The 17,998-nt window shown below is 30.3% G+C and overlaps 1 protein-coding gene across 1 annotated transcript in view; it reads left to right on the forward strand.

Moving 5' to 3' along the window:
• Positions 1-16,969, forward strand: part of LOC126890221 (uncharacterized) — a 60,880-nt gene extending 43,911 nt beyond the window's left edge. The window contains exons 2-11 of the mRNA XM_050659075.1: positions 7,890-8,273; positions 11,242-11,291; positions 11,356-11,553; positions 11,697-11,906; positions 14,024-14,095; positions 14,228-15,839; positions 15,908-16,079; positions 16,147-16,440; positions 16,500-16,547; positions 16,801-16,969. Coding sequence (XP_050515032.1) covers positions 7,890-8,273; positions 11,242-11,291; positions 11,356-11,553; positions 11,697-11,906; positions 14,024-14,095; positions 14,228-14,284 — 971 coding nt within the window. The 3' untranslated portion in view covers positions 14,285-15,839; positions 15,908-16,079; positions 16,147-16,440; positions 16,500-16,547; positions 16,801-16,969. The remainder of the gene's footprint in view (positions 1-7,889; positions 8,274-11,241; positions 11,292-11,355; positions 11,554-11,696; positions 11,907-14,023; positions 14,096-14,227; positions 15,840-15,907; positions 16,080-16,146; positions 16,441-16,499; positions 16,548-16,800) is intronic.
• Positions 16,970-17,998: the final 1,029 nt, after the last annotated feature.

A 17,998-nucleotide genomic window follows, 5' to 3' on the forward strand; every position in this document is an offset into this window, starting at 1 on the left:
CTTAGGTTTGTTCTAATATTGGTTAACCTTTAGCAAGTTAATAATGCTGAAAACTGACCAACTAAAGTAGATGTTTCGAACGTTGAAAACATTCTTTTTCATAAATAAAACATTCAGTCTGTATATAGTAATAGAATAATTGGCCGTGCAGTTTAAAAGAGATCCAAAAGTGTTTACATTAAGTTTTTTTTCTTAAGTCGGTTTAAAAGAGCTATACAGGTGTTTTGCTAATAAGGAAATATACGTTTATTCAAAAGTGTCCTCTTAGACTCATTCGCATTTTCTATTATCGGATAAGCGTGACAAGTGATGCGGTGCCTTTACAGACAAATGTTTTTTTATTATGAATAAAACATTGACATCAGGGAGATCAGAAAAAAACTTGGATGAAAATGTGTTTACATTTAAAAACACACAATTTCCTTACATATTAATTACGACCATTAAAGTAAACAACAGTTTAGTGAACTCACAGAAGTGAGTGCATAAACAAAATAATATGCAAGTTAATTTATCTCCATGAAAAAATAATACCATGGTTTATATTATCACGTTGACGGACTAGTCCTGTCGGCAGTGGGGGTACAACGGCCTCCTTAATTCAGATGGACTTACCCAAGTTTTTTTTATGTATTTTGACCCGTAGAACACGAATTTTTTGGGTAACAGTTGATCCGGATGTCGATAAGATTGTTGTAAACAAAGAACTTGAGGAATCACATAACAGTCATTTTAAGCAAAAAATGTTTTTTCAAGTTTTTTCGTAGAATGCATAGTTTTCGACATAAACGCGGTTGAACTTTCAAAAAATCGAAAAATTGCAATTTTTGAACTCGAATAGCATTTGAAAGTTCAAGTCAAATTCTATCGGTTTTAATTACTTTCATTGCTAAAAATTAATTTTTTTATTATTAAACAAAGCTATAAACACATAGTGATTGAATGATGTTTTCAATGCATTTCTCATTTGAAATCCAACAATAGGTGCGCATACAGACAATTTATACGTAGATTACGTACCTTAAAAATGCATTGGGCACGGGAAACACTATTTGTTTATGGATTTGTTTAACAACTAAAAACTTAATTTTTAGCAATGCGAATAATCAAAACCGATAGAATTTGACTTGAACTTTCGAATGCAGAGTTGCTATTTTATTTTTAACCAAAGGTTATTCCGGTTCAACAATTGCACTTTTTCGATTTCTTGAAATTTAACCGCGTTTATCTCGAAAACTATGCATCCTACGAAAAAAATTGTAAGAACATTTTTTGCTGAAAATCACCCAAAAAGTACAAAAAATGTTTTGTTTTGCGAAAAATCGCTTTTATGTAATTCCTCAAGTTTTTTGTTTATAACAATCTTATCGACATCCGGATCAACTGTTACCCAAAAAATTCGTGTTCTACGGGTCGAAATAATTAAAAAAATCTTGGGTAAGTCCATCTGAATAAAAGAGGCCGCTGTACCCCCCCTGGCGACAGGACTAGACAGTGCGTCAAATGTATAAGCAAGTGTGGTGATACTACATGAATTTTGCAAAGTAGAATAGGGAAATTGCTGAATTTCTTTTAGCGCTTTTAGTATAATATTGTGCTGGATAAAAGCACACATTGGTATAAAAAACAACGAAATAGTAGGAATCCGCTCTGCAAACCTATCAACTTCCTATGGGAGACATAACATATATATATATATATATATATATATATATATATATATATATATATATATATATATATATATATATATATATATATCAAATGAAATAGAGAATGTGGAGAAATCCCCTTACGAATAATTCACACATCCACCATTTTGGGTTGGGAAAATTTTTTGAATAGAATTAAAAATCCAAACACTATTTCTTAGAAATGTGTTTCGCCCTCTTCAATATATATATACATATATATATATATATATATATATATATATATATATATATATATATATATATATATATATATATATATATATATATATATATATATATGAAAGGAAACGGCGATTGCATTTTATTTCACCTCGACCACCACCGATATTCTACACGACGTGTTTCGAGCTCATGTCAAGCTCTCGTCAGGAACATCTAGGTGGATGGTCGAGGTGTAAGAAAATGCTTTTGGCCTTTCTGGTAATAATAAAATAACCAGACTTCAGTACACTTGGTACGACATCTATATGAATTAAACGAAAAGATTTCTCTGGTATACAGAAGAAATCTTTTCCGTAGCGGACGCGAAAATGTAAATTTCAAAGTCTTCATAAAAGACGATGAACGACAAAAGACACCTCTTTGTGTCACAGATTTGTCTACAAAGCCACGTTATTCGCTACACATTCGTGACGAATGTGTAGCGAAACTAATTTGTCCATAACAAATGTTATGGACAAACTTCTGATAGAATGGACTGTAATATATTATATTAAAAACTTCTTGTATTCAGCTAAAAAATTAATTACAAATTGTTAAAAAATGTGATTTTATATTATGACAATCAATCTAATAATTTTTAATGACAATCTGACAAATATATGTTGTGTATTTTTTAATAACATTTCAGAACCAACAAAGAAACGGTTAGCTAGCTATAGTGGTGTCCCCGGAAAATTTTACACTTTACCTAAGATCCACAAAAAACCCATTGGCTGTTAGACCAATTTTAGCTTCTATAGGCACTCCTACAGATAATCTATCAAAATTTTTGTCTGAAATTCTTACTAAATCTTATGATTTTAACAACGAATATTACATAAAAGACTCTTTTGAGGTCAATTCATTGTTTAATAATTTAAAAATACCTGATGGTTACGTGATTGCCAGCCTCGATGTAGTTTCGTTGTTTAGTAATGTATATCTTAATATCTGTATTACTGCCATTGACTATAATTGGTCTAACATTTCGAATCATTGTGAGTTGTCTAAGTCAACGTTTTTTGAACTTTTAACTTTTCTTTTTAAAAATAATTATTTTGTATTTAACAGTGGATTCTACAAGCAGACTTTCGGTACACCTATGGGTAGTTCAATTTCCCCTATCTTAGCTGATTATGTTATGAGTTATATTTTGGATATTGTGTTAAGGGTGTTACCTTTTAAATTATTTTTCATCAAAAGATATGTAGATGATATTCTTCTTTGCTTACCTACTAATGAACTTAATAATTTGTTATTCTATTTTAACAACTTTAACCATCACATACAATTTACTCTTGAAAAAGAGGACACGTTATGTTCTGTACCTTTTTTAGACACTAGAGTTATACGTAAGAATAACATTTTGTTAGTGGATTGGTATCGTAAACCACTTAGCTCAGGCAGATATCTTAACTATAATTCATACCATAAACACGTTATAAAAATCAATCTAATTAAATCTATGAAAAACCGCATTTTAAAAATTAGCGATGTTTCTTTTCACTCAAAAAATTTAAAAATATTATATCATCTTTTTTTGGAAAATGGTTATCCAGCTTCTTTGTTGAAGAAATTATTGTTTAATACAATCAACATTCAACCAACAATTATTAATAACAATGTTAATACAGACAACTCACAAACCATCACGATTCCCGTTCCTAATGTAACTTATATGACATTACCATATATTAGTGATATTGCACCGAAATTTACTCGACTTTTCAAACCTTTTGAAAACATCAAACTTTCATTTAGAACTGCTCTCACAGTCAATAAGATTTTTTCTAACATTAAAGACAAGACTCCAATGCTTTCTAAAACTGATACAGTCTACAGGCTTTCTTGTTTAGATTGTAATCAAATATATATTGGTCAAACGTCAAGAAGACTAAAAGACAGAATAACTTCACACAAGTCAGACTGTAGATTGTACCCAGGTAGAAGTGCATTGGGTGAACATGTTTTCAATAATGGTCATCAAATTGATTACAATGACGTGCAGATATTGGATCGTGAGTCACATACTACAAAGAGGCTCTTTTTGGAAATGGTTCACATAAATAAAAATCCAAATTCAATGAATCATCGTACTGATATAGGCCACTTAAATGAAATGTTTTCTTATTTACTCTTTTTAGATAATCGTGAGTTATCTCCTAACTCCTTTTCTAGATACTCTAACCTGTCAACAACATAATATATTAATTTTTGTATTAATCATTTAAAAAAATTTAATTAACTTTAATTAATAATTTTACTCCTGTTAAATTTAACCGTAAGTTATAATTACAACAATTATTTATATACATATATAACGGATTGATTACAGCTATCGCCGCTTCTCCACCCTCAATTTCCATCTTCTTCTGTCATATGCAGTTGCCTCTTCTAAGTCTCTTGCCACCATTGCTCCATCAATTTCGTTTTGCCAACTTTTCCGTGGCCGTCCTCTCTTTCTTCTTTCAGAAGGTATCCATTCCAATACTCTTCTAGACCATCTGTACTCTGGCATTATTTTAACATGTCCGAACCAGATAATGTTTTCATTCTATGTCATCATTGATATTTCGCTCCACTTTCATTTCGTTTTTATTTGTTCGTTTTTAACTAACTCCAGTTTTGATCTACCGCAGCTTCATATCAGATAATCCATTTCTGTCGTCATAAGTTTGTTTCTATTACCTTTGACGACGTCCCATACTCCCGAATAGTAAAATGTAATACTTTGGACTATACTTCCGTAAATGTATTGGTTTCTTGTCAAAAATTTTTTGCCACAGAGAAGATAGCTTAAGGCACGAGTTACTGCTCTGCCCTGTTAATTCTTTCCCTGATTTCATCTGCGCTATTTCCCTTCTTGTTGAAAATGACCCCCAAATATTTGCAGGATGCACGCCTTTGATTTTGTCGTCTTCCAAGACTAGGTCACATATTTCATCTGTTACATATAGAGATATTCATATTTTGTCATATTCATGTTTAGACCTGCCACCTCATATTCTTCTTGCAGTTTTCTTACCATATAACTGAGATCGTCGTATATAACGTGTTTTCTTCCATCTTTATTCCCATGTTTCTACAATTTTTTTACCCATTTCACTAAGAATCTGTCCAAATAAATTTTTTAAAAAGGTAGGTGACATACAGCAGCCTTGTTTCAAGTCCCTTTGTTGTTTGAAAAGGAGAGGTCATTTCTTGTCCCATTTTAATTCTTGCAAACTTTTGTTCGTAATAATTTTGAGTGGCGTTAATAAGAATTGGATTTATTTTCAATTTACCCATTCTATCCATAGTTAGGAGGTCGGTACACTGTCATATGCTTTTTCCAAATCTATTGAAGCTATATGGTTTCTCTATTTCTCTGCACTAGTTTTTCTCTGTAAAAAAAATATCCATATTGGAGCGTCCGGCCCTATATCCCGCTTGTTCTTCGGGTTTTTTGTCTTTAATATCATTTTCTATTAGGTTTCGTGTTACCTTTGAGTATAGTCGGCCTATAGTCACAATCACTGCGATCCCTCTAAGTGCTAACAATATTTTATAAAAATTAAAAATATTCAATTCTTATCATTGACCCTATTGGTCCTTCAATAAATTGTTCATCTATATTAAAAAAAATTTTTGTAAGATATTTCAAATAATGTCATGTCATGTCTAAATGTCATTTTATCTTTTATTGATTTTGAAGTTGTGCTAAATTAATTAACTTTTATTTTACTAAATTACTACTTTATTTTACGTTTTTTCCATTGAAGCATTTACATGACCATGTTAAGTTTGATTCTCATTTTAGTTACAGCATATTTGAAATATCCTCAATAAGTTTGTAAGTACAAAATTTTATACATGTTTTCATATTATCTTACACCAAAAATATCTTTGTAGCACCCTGATGATGGTTAAAATCTTAACCGAAAGCTCGGATTAAAGAAATTTAAAAGAGTACACTTTTTCATTTGCTGCATAACCCAATAACCAAATTTATATAATTACTGTCAGCAAAGACTCATTGTCTTCTTAATTTACAAGATGGGTTTCTACCAACGTATGAGAGCTACTTATGGACACCAATTAGTCGATAATATGAAATCATGGTCACGGAATTACATAAAATTATCCAAAGAATACAATCGTAGATGTTTCCTGTTGAAATGCCGCAAATTAGGCCTGTATCCAGCACACATTCGTAACACTATTAAACCAATAGAAGACCTATTACACCGTCAAGATTTCACCTGGGAAAAAATCATAGATTAGGAAACAAAATTTTAAATATTGAAATTAGTAGTAATCAAAAATTAATTAACAAGTTAGAGTCTCTAAATAACTCACTTAAAATTAACATAATTGAAAGAACAAATTTTGACATATTTAATAATTTTAAAAGCTTTCAAAAAATAATATATAATAGAACATTTCATGAAGTAAAACGTAATAATTTAAAAAAAATCGAAAGACTTGAAAAAGATCACATTAACAACCATCTTATTACGCAAGACAAGTGGATAAAAAACATCTCATCTACAGACATACCTGATGACGTTCTTAAATTTTTATCATTAGGTCCTAAATTCAGTATTGAGCCCTGTTTTGGGTCAGACATTCCCATAAGGAACCTCTTGGCTGACATTGACTCCATTTTGTCTACAATCCCTGATAAAGACACCAGGAACATTACTTTAGCTAGGTCCGTTAACATCATTACAAATTCTGTTCAACATTCTAGAATTAATAACTCCATCTTTAGAAAACTATATTTTAAATCAAAACAATTTTTAAAGAACAATCCTGACTTAATTGTAACTAAATCTGATAAAGGTGGTGTTACAGTTATTATGAACAAACAACAATATATTGATTTAAGTAGTAATATTATCGACAATGATAGTTCTTATCAGATGTTGACCAGAGATCCAACAAATACTATTGAAAACAATTTCAATAAACTTATTAGAAAATTATGTGATGATGGTAACATTTCAGAACCAACAAAGAAACGGTTAGCTAGCTATAGTGGTGTCCCCGGAAAATTTTACACTTTACCTAAGATCCACAAAAACCCATTGGCTGTTAGACCAATTTTAGCTTCTATAGGCACTCCTACAGATAATCTATCAAAATTTTTGTCTGAAATTCTTACTAAATCTTATGATTTTAACAACGAATATTACATAAAAGACTCTTTTGAGGTCAATTCATTGTTTAATAATTTAAAAATACCTGATGGTTACGTGATTGCCAGCCTCGATGTAGTTTCGTTGTTTAGTAATGTATATCTTAATATCTGTATTACTGCCATTGACTATAATTGGTCTAACATTTCGAATCATTGTGAGTTGTCTAAGTCAACGTTTTTTGAACTTTTAACTTTTCTTTTTAAAAATAATTATTTTGTATTTAACAGTGGATTCTACAAGCAGACTTTCGGTACACCTATGGGTAGTTCAATTTCCCCTATCTTAGCTGATTATGTTATGAGTTATATTTTGGATATTGTGTTAAGGGTGTTACCTTTTAAATTATTTTTCATCAAAAGATATGTAGATGATATTCTTCTTTGCTTACCTACTAATGAACTTAATAATTTGTTATTCTATTTTAACAACTTTAACCATCACATACAATTTACTCTTGAAAAAGAGGACACGTTATGTTCTGTACCTTTTTTAGACACTAGAGTTATACGTAAGAATAACATTTTGTTAGTGGATTGGTATCGTAAACCACTTAGCTCAGGCAGATATCTTAACTATAATTCATACCATAAACACGTTATAAAAATCAATCTAATTAAATCTATGAAAAACCGCATTTTAAAAATTAGCGATGTTTCTTTTCACTCAAAAAATTTAAAAATATTATATCATCTTTTTTTGGAAAATGGTTATCCAGCTTCTTTGTTGAAGAAATTATTGTTTAATACAATCAACATTCAACCAACAATTATTAATAACAATGTTAATACAGACAACTCACAAACCATCACGATTCCCGTTCCTAATGTAACTTATATGACATTACCATATATTAGTGATATTGCACCGAAATTTACTCGACTTTTCAAACCTTTTGAAAACATCAAACTTTCATTTAGAACTGCTCTCACAGTCAATAAGATTTTTTCTAACATTAAAGACAAGACTCCAATGCTTTCTAAAACTGATACAGTCTACAGGCTTTCTTGTTTAGATTGTAATCAAATATATATTGGTCAAACGTCAAGAAGACTAAAAGACAGAATAACTTCACACAAGTCAGACTGTAGATTGTACCCAGGTAGAAGTGCATTGGGTGAACATGTTTTCAATAATGGTCATCAAATTGATTACAATGACGTGCAGATATTGGATCGTGAGTCACATACTACAAAGAGGCTCTTTTTGGAAATGGTTCACATAAATAAAAATCCAAATTCAATGAATCATCGTACTGATATAGGCCACTTAAATGAAATGTTTCCTTATTTACTCTTTTTAGATAATCGTGAGTTATCTCCTAACTCCTTTTCTAGATACTCTAACCTGTCAACAACATAATATATTAATTTTTGTATTAATCATTTAAAAAATTTAATTAACTTTAATTAATAATTTTACTCCTGTTAAATTTAACCGTAAGTTATAATTACAACAATTATTTATATACATATATAACGGATTGATTACAGCTATCGCCGCTTCTCCACCCTCAATTTCCATCTTCTTCTGTCATATGCAGTTGCCTCTTCTAAGTCTCTTGCCACCATTGCTCCATCAATTTCGTTTTGCCAACTTTTCCGTGGCCGTCCTCTCTTTCTTCTTTCAGAAGGTATCCATTCCAATACTCTTCTAGACCATCTGTACTCTGGCATTATTTTAACATGTCCGAACCAGATAATGTTTTCGTTCTATGTCATCATTGATATTTCGCTCCACTTTCATTTCGTTTTTATTTGTTCGTTTTTAACTAACTCCAGTTTTGATCTACCGCAGCTTCATATCAGATAATCCATTTCTGTCGTCATAAGTTTGTTTCTATTACCTTTGACGACGTCCCATACTCCCGAACAGTAAAATGTAATACTTTGGACTATACTTCCGTAAATGTATTGGTTTCTTGTCAAAAATTTTTTGCCACAGAGAAGATAGCTTAAGGCACGAGTTACTGCTCTGCCCTGTTAATTCTTTCCCTGATTTCATCTGCGCTATTTCCCTTCTTGTTGAAAATGACCCCCAAATATTTGCAGGATGCACGCCTTTGATTTTGTCGTCTTCCAAGACTAGGTCACATATTTCATCTGTTACATATAGAGATATTCATATTTTGTCATATTCATGTTTAGACCTGCCACCTCATATTCTTCTTGCAGTTTTCTTACCATATAACTGAGATCGTCGTATATAACGTGTTTTCTTCCATCTTTATTCCCATGTTTCTACAATTTTTTTACCCATTTCACTAAGAATCTGTCCAAATAAATTTTTTAAAAAGGTAGGTGACATACAGCAGCCTTGTTTCAAGTCCCTTTGTTGTTTGAAAAGGAGAGGTCATTTCTTGTCCCATTTTAATTCTTGCAAACTTTTGTTCGTAATAATTTTGAGTGGCGTTAATAAGAATTGGATTTATTTTCAATTTACCCATTCTATCCATAGTTAGGAGGTCGGTACACTGTCATATGCTTTTTCCAAATCTATTGAAGCTATATGGTTTCTCTATTTCTCTGCACTAGTTTTTCTCTGTAAAAAAAATATCCATATTGGAGCGTCCGGCCCTATATCCCGCTTGTTCTTCGGGTTTTTTGTCTTTAATATCATTTTCTATTAGGTTTCGTGTTACCTTTGAGTATAGTCGGCCTATAGTCACAATCACTGCGATCCCTCTAAGTGCTAACAATATTTTATAAAAATTAAAAATATTCAATTCTTATCATTGACCCTATTGGTCCTTCAATAAATTGTTCATCTATATTAAAAAAAATTTTTGTAAGATATTTCAAATAATGTCATGTCATGTCTAAATGTCATTTTATCTTTTATTGATTTTGAAGTTGTGCTAAATTAATTAACTTTTATTTTACTAAATTACTACTTTATTTTACGTTTTTTCCATTGAAGCATTTACATGACCATGTTAAGTTTGATTCTCATTTTAGTTACAGCATATTTGAAATATCCTCAATAAGTTTGTAAGTACAAAATTTTATACATGTTTTCATATTATCTTACACTAAAAATATCTTTGTAGCACCCTGATGATGGTTAAAATCTTAACCGAAAGCTCGGATTAAAGAAATTTAAAAGAGTACACTTTTTCATTTGCTGCATAACCCAATAACCAAATTTATATATATATATATATATATATATATATATATATATATATATATATATATATATATATATATATACGCGAGCAACGCACCATGCGAGTCCCGATATATCCAGCAGACCACCCGAGACCCACCATAACCAAAGTGTATAATTAGATTTTTATTATAGAAAAATAAACAATATAATATGAACTTTTATGGGCCCCAGAGAGGGGTAAGAAAAATCTTTTAGTTTAATAAATCTATACGGAGCATACCGTGCGAGTCCCACTTACAAGTCAAGAGGACATGCGAGTCCCGCCAGTTATACATGGCACACTCAGCAAACAATATGAGACCCAGCGATGTTGCCACAACGCTGGGTCTCGTATTGTTTGCCGAATCTTTTAGGTACTCCCCGGTTTTTATATTTCACCTCGAATTTAACAGTTTTGTTTCAGCGGTTGCTATTTTAATTCTTGTGAATAGTAAGGGCGGACGTAAAATAGTGATTTTAGGCGCAAGGATAAATATTAGGTACCTATGGAAAATAGATCGAAAAAATTTTTGAAACGCGTTGGACGAAAATAATAAAAGTAAGTACCTCAAGTGTTTTTTAATTTATGCAAAAATCAGTTATGTGGCAAAGTAGTTAATATTACTTACACACGTCTAATTATTTAAAATTTTTACAAAATATTTATTATAAATGAATTAATAAATTAAAAATGCCATTTTATTATAAACTTCGGAGCGCTTTTATAAATTATGTTTTTTATTGGCAATCGTTGGTGGAATAAATTATTTTTTGTTCTATTCTTATTTATTTCTTAAATTTTTAGAAGAAGATTATTCAAATGCAAATAAGATGGGGAAATCTTATTTTGGGCCGCCTAGCAAAACGAAACACAATGCGAAAAAAAAACTGAGCTTTTAGAGCTTAATGTAAAGATCTTATCGAACGTTAACCTTAAAGAAAAAATTGGTAACTACTTGCAAACTATAACAACTCACTTTTTTTTTAATGTCAAGAAAATAAAATAGATGAATCAACATTATCTGAAAGTAAAAATAACGTAGAGGTAAGTCTTGATCTCATTTAGTGTAAATTAAAGTATACACCAAGAAAATTATTTTAATTTTTAGACTCCATTTAATAAATATGATAAAGAAAAAAAACAGGACCATTTAAATCCCAAAGCAAATATTTTACTGGAACCAGATGTTAAACTTAATGATAATATTGATAACGACTCACAACCTTTAAACAAAACCTTGGATTTATATAAATTTCAAGAAAATGATTTAGAGGAAAAAGCATCAAAATCGCCTGAATACGATAAGGTAAAAATTGTTTTAAACAAAATATTTAACAAAAACTTGTTTATTTTCATACTACTTATTTGCTCTATTTTATAAAACATAATATCTTAAAAAAGTCTTATTTTGGTGTTAATTATTTATCTATTATTTAAATATTGCTTTAGCTGGAAGAAAAAACTTACATTCCATTAAAAGCTGTAAATTTTGATTGCTATCCAATTTTGACCAAAATTGACACGAATCCAAATACTAACCATAGAGACTATGAAGACAATGAATACTTTAGCGAGTCACGTGACACATCCTCATATGTACCCGAAACGGAAATAGAGTCTGAGGGAGGGGAAGAGGAAACTATTTACCCAATTTTTAAGGTAATTTTTTAATACGACATATTTTATCACTTCAAAAAAGTATTGGATAAATCCTTATTTTAAGTAAAATACAAAATGACAAGTAGATACTTATTTTAAAAGATAATGCTCAATGTAATTCTTGGCTGCTCAAAAAATGGCAAAACCTCGCAATTTTTTCGTCCAGCATCGATTTGTACAAAAATTTGGGATTAGGCTCATTACACCCTCTAGTTCATTTTCTATATTGAGCCGTTGTACGCATTTGGTTTTTTAAGGGTGAAAACTACCCCTAATTGTAAAAAAAATAAAATAACATATTAAACTTTATATTGTCAACATTTGGTTCTTATTACTTACATAATGATTGTTTTATGCTTTAAGATATAATATAATATTTCAACCCTTAAAACCACCCTTGTTGGAGCTACATATAAAAAATTTACTTATCCTAAAAGAATAATTTCGGCTTGCATCGATTTACATAAAAATTTGCGATTAGGATCATTTCAACCTGTAGTTAATTTTCTATATCATGCTTAAGGGCGTTGATTATTTTTAGGGGTGTAAACTACCCCTTATTGTCAAAAATTATATAAAAACATTGTAAACTTTAATATGGGTAAAATGTGGTTTTGATTGGTTAAATAATGATTGTTTTATACTTCAGGATATAATATCATAATATTTCAACCCTTAAAAACCACCCTTAATAACATTACAGTTTTTATAAGTATATATTTTAATAGATCTATACAAAAAAAAGTAGAATTAAAGAATTACAACAACATTTATTTAATACACAAAAATACGAATTTAAAAATATGTACAAATACAAATACAAATAGTTTTTTAGTTATCTTCCAGTATACGAACCGATTGTGTGGTATTATACATACATTGAAAATTATCCATAAGCGGACTATCCGAATTTTTCGAAAAATAAATTCGTTTTATAAACACAGCTCCTCCAGTTTTGGCGATAAAAAGTTTTTTCAAAAACGACTTTGTAGAATTTTTGAAGGGTTATGAGACTGTGTAAACTAAATTCCATAAGATCCCTTAGCTTTTAATTAGGGTGGCTTTAAAGGGCTCGAATAAGGGGGTGCTTGCTCGTAAATAGAGGTTTTAAACAGCTATATCTCGCTAACTGTACTGTAATGAAAATCTGTGCACAAGGTAATTTTAGTTATTAAAAAAGCTACAATTTAGTAGTTTATCATTTTTTTCGTATCTCCAGTATTTTCGGAGATATTTTAAAGTAAAAGGTAAAAAATGGGAAATTCCAAAAAATTAATTTTTCTTTAAACTCCAATTTTTCTAAAATTAGGCGTTTTAAATAGGTCAAACTTCTTGGGTCTATTGATAATCCAAATATAAAAGGAATTACGGAAAGATGAAGACCAGTTTTTAATTAGGAGGGTAGGTAGAGGCTTGTTTTCACTGATTTTTTTCATAGAGAAAAGCAGGTACCGACCTTTTTTTGATCATAAGTCGCTTAATTTTTAGGTTAGAAACTTTTTATTGTTTTTTTTTGAAAGGCCTAACTGTATGCTTGAAAAAATATTATTTAAGTTTTCCTCGAAAAATGCAAAATTTTTCCGTTATTTTAATTTGAATATTTCAACTTATGCATTTGATGAAAAAAGCTAACTTTCAACATGCCGTATCTCGGTTTGTATTGGTCTTAAAGATTTTACAGAAAAAGAATTTGGTTTGTGTTACTAAAAGATACAATTTTGATATCTACATTTTTTTTGATTAAATGCGTATTTTTCGAGGTATTCTCAAAAACCCTCTAAAAAAGTCGATTTTTTCATCGAAAAACTGTTACCTTCAAGCGCGAATAACTCGAAAAATATTAGTTTTATAAAAAAAATGTAAAAAACATGTTTTTCTTAGAATTACTTTTTACATCGGTTTGCATGGTTAAAATGTAATAAAAAATTCCCGCCCCCGAGATGGGGTGGCAACCACCCCCAAGGTTTTAGCGTACAGCGGCATGGTATAGAAAATGATCCTTGGACTATTCTTTACCTTCTTTAAAAATTTCAAGTAAATCCATGCTGGACGAAAAAATTGCGAGCCAAAATGCTTCATTTCCTCGACTATTACTGATTTTTTGTTATTAATTTTAGACCATAAACGTAACTTGCCCTGAATCAACTTTAACAAAGGACGAACCCTCGGAAAAGCCCCATATTTCTAACGTAAGTTAAAGAATTATTAGGTTAATAATTAGCAGTCATTGGGAATCCCTTTTGTAATCTTTTAATTAATTTAAATTGTTTAAATTTAGTTTTAAAATGTACTTTTTTACAGTCTTACTTTTAATTTTTTAGATCGAAACTAATAATTCCATTGTTGCCCTTTCACATAGAAAAAAGAGTTTGGGATAAAAAGAATTTCTGTCCAATTTGTTTCGTAGAAGTGAGTCATTTTGCAAGACATTTGGAAAGAAAACATGATGACGAAAGTCGAGTAAAAAATATTTTATCTTTTCCAAAAGGATCTAATGAAAGGAAAACCTTATGGGATTATTTACGCAAGGAAGGAAATTTTCATTTGTTTAGAGAAGAAAAAAAAGTGGTGGCTGTTCGAAGGCCCACGGAAGCCCAAGCATTAGACTTTGACGATTTTGTTGTTTGCGAAAACTGTTCTGGGGTGTACAAAAAATTTTTTTCTATAAGCATGCTAAAAATGCCAAGAAAAACACTGGTACAAAGTGTGGGCGACTAAATGCCTTAACTCAATCCCAAACATTTTCAGCGGATTCTCGCTGCCAAAACAGTTTTTTATCACAGTCAAGATTAAAGAAAGAGGTATTTTGCATTATGAAAGCAGATAAAATAAGCGCCACCTCAAAAAATGATATTTTTAATATGTTTATTCGGGGAAACCCATCTCAAAAAACATAAAAGAAAGCAAATTGTAACAGTAGCAACAAAATGAGAGAATTAGCAAGACTTTTGATTGCTCTTAGAGAGTTCACACCTGTTCAGAACCTAATTGATGCTATGAAACCAGAATTATTTGACGATTTAGTTACGGCCACAAAAGTAATTTCGGGATTTAGCAATGCCGATAAAAGCTTTAAATCTTCTTCATTAGCACTTCATATGGGTACCACTTTAAAACAAGTATGCGATATAACTAATCGAATGATTTTAAAAAAATTTCCATTCTTTACCTTTAAAAACCCTAATGAGGAAAAAAAGCATTCCAGATTTTAAAACATTAGAGATCAGTTGGGCCAATGAAATTTCTTCATTAGGCCTTAAAACAATAAAAGAACGGCAATGGGAAAACCCCAAATACTGCCGGTGACAAGTGAAGTAATTAAGTTTAATAGTTTTGTCAAAAATCAGGTTGAAGACAGTGCCAAAAAATTAAACAAACTTTTAGAAAAGAAGGGGAAACAAAATGACAAAAATAATTTACTTCCTTTATATAAAACCTTAGCAAAAGGAGTAATGGCCCTTCTTTTAATACTAAATAGAAAACGCATCGGTGAGATTCAATACCTTGAAATTTCTACTTACAAAAGATCATTTGCGGACCCCAGTGTTCAACAAGAAATTGCTGAAAGTTTAACTGTTTCAGAAAAACTATTGTGTAGAAACTTTTAGAAGAATTATTTTATTTTAATTTCTCCTTTTTTAAACGAGAAAATTGAGCTGATGATTAAAATAAGAGAAAAAATAAAATTAATTCCAAAAGATAATAAATACATTTTTGCAAATCCCAATTCGTCGAAAGGTTGGTTTCATGGAACAAGTGTAATTAAACAATTTGCAAAAAGCTGTGGGGCAAAGGATCCCAACTCTCTAACTTCTACCGAATTTCGAAAACAGACTGCAACAATTTTACAGATTATGGATATTCATAATACTGACATGGAACAATTAGCCACTTTTATGGGTCATACAAAAAAAACCATGAAGAATGGTATAGGTAAGCCAATCTTGTTAAAACGGTTTATTATTATATTAGCATAATTAATAGTTGTAATATTTTTTTAGACTTCCTCAAGATCTATACCAGACTGCAAAAATAGCCAAACCAATGATCGCTTTAAATAAAGGTGATGTTAATATTTACAAAGGAAAGAGCTTAGACGATATCAATATAGAAGAAAATGACTACTTGGAAATTGAAAACATAGAAACAGAAGTAAATGAAATAAATGAAAAGGTAGGATTAGTGTACTCGCATTGGTAATTGCCTAAAAGTTTAATAATCCATTTTTTAAAATTAACAGAGCCTACTCATTCTTGGAGTCCTAAAAGTAATTGTAGCGATGTAACTGACGAAAAAATTGAACAAGCTAATAAAAATGGTAGGTAAAAGATTATTATAAACGAAGTCTTAAAAAATCATTACAATAAATATTATAAATGAAAAAAAAAGATGAGTAGCTCCTAACTCTTAAAGCAGTTTTCTACTTAAAAGTAACAAATAAATAATTATTATTAATCTGCAGAAAAAGTTTCGTCGAAGGGTAAAAGAAAGTTATCTACCGATGAAATGACGCATCCAATGCAAAATAATAAAGGTAAAGAAGTTTTAATAAGAGTATATCGAAAAAATGCATGAAAGATTTTATTTTTTTAGTTACAAAAAGAAAGCCAACTACTGAAAAAACCGAAAGCAGTTCAAATGGTAATTTCTTTAGATAACTATTACTCTGCTACTCGTAATACAATTGTTTTAATTTAATAATATATTTGTTACCTAATACGATTTAAAAAATATTTATTCGTAAAAAACTCTAATATAATAATTTTATTCGTAAAAGGACAATTACCTGCTTTTGTTAAAATTAAAAATGCTTTCCAAATTATATAACTAATTAAGGGCACATTTTTTGTATTAATTTTTATGTATTATTTTTTTATGTATTAACTCTTTTTAGCGATTGCAGGCACCGATGGACCGAAAAGGACAAACAAACGATGCTTAAATACTTTACAAGATTCATAAAAGAAAAAGAGTTCCGAAAAAAGCAGACGTACAGGAATTTAAAAAAAAATAAAGCTGGAGAAAACTTTAAATCAATTGATGGGGTAAAAATTAAAACGTTTGTTTACAATTCTTACAGAATGTAGTTTTTGTGAAGTTTTTATTAAATAACGTGTTTCTAAACATTTGTGTTTTAATTCGATTTCGTTTGATATATATTTTTCGGTAAAAATTCATTTAATCTAGCAAATCAGATTTTTAACAAAGCTATGATTAATAAAATAGTATCTTATATTATATAAAATTCTTGTGTCATAAAGTACGTTCCCAAACTCCTCTGAAACGGTTCGACCGATTTTTATCCCCCTAGATGATAAGGGTTGTCCACCCCTAAAACATTTTTTTGGTCTTGTATTTTATTATCTTTTTATAATGTGGATTAAAAAATACATACAACTTTAAATTTTTTCATCGCACAAACGTTATTTTTCCAACTTAGCGGTAAATACAAAATCCCACCGAATACAACCAATACTTAATCAATAATCTGGTGAAAAGTAGCCTGCTGACAAAATATAATCAGTCCCGCGATTCTGTTTCTCGGCTACACGATTTACGCCGTCTTTAAATATGGCGGAGGACAGTCGTTCTTTTGGAATCGCGTCCCTGGCTAAAATAACGTTCAAATGAAATTTCTTTCGTAAATTATAACAAAGCAATGTTGCCGGGTTTTGGGTCTCGCATATAATGTTTGATCAATCTGGGTCTCGGATGGACATACAGCTTACATACAGTCTACCTGTGCGCCGCCTGTGGTGCGTTTCTATGAACTAAATTTCATATATTTTGCGATAGCAAACAGACTTCCGAGTCCAAAAAAAAATTTTTGTTGATCAGTTTTTTTTGATAAGTTGGACCTTCTGCAACCGATATACACGATAAAACCATGCGAGTCCCGCTGAAGGGTCTCGCATGGTCAAAACGGGTCTCAGACGGTGCGCAGCATATGGCAAAATGGGACTCACATGGCCGGTGTGTACGTCTATATATATATATATATATATATATATATATATATATATATATATATATATATATATATATATATATATATATATAATAGTTTTGTTTTGGGGTTGCAGTCACTTATT

Source organism: Diabrotica virgifera, chromosome 8, assembly GCF_917563875.1.
Source record: "Diabrotica virgifera virgifera chromosome 8, PGI_DIABVI_V3a".
Classification (NCBI taxonomy): domain Eukaryota; kingdom Metazoa; phylum Arthropoda; class Insecta; order Coleoptera; family Chrysomelidae; genus Diabrotica; species Diabrotica virgifera.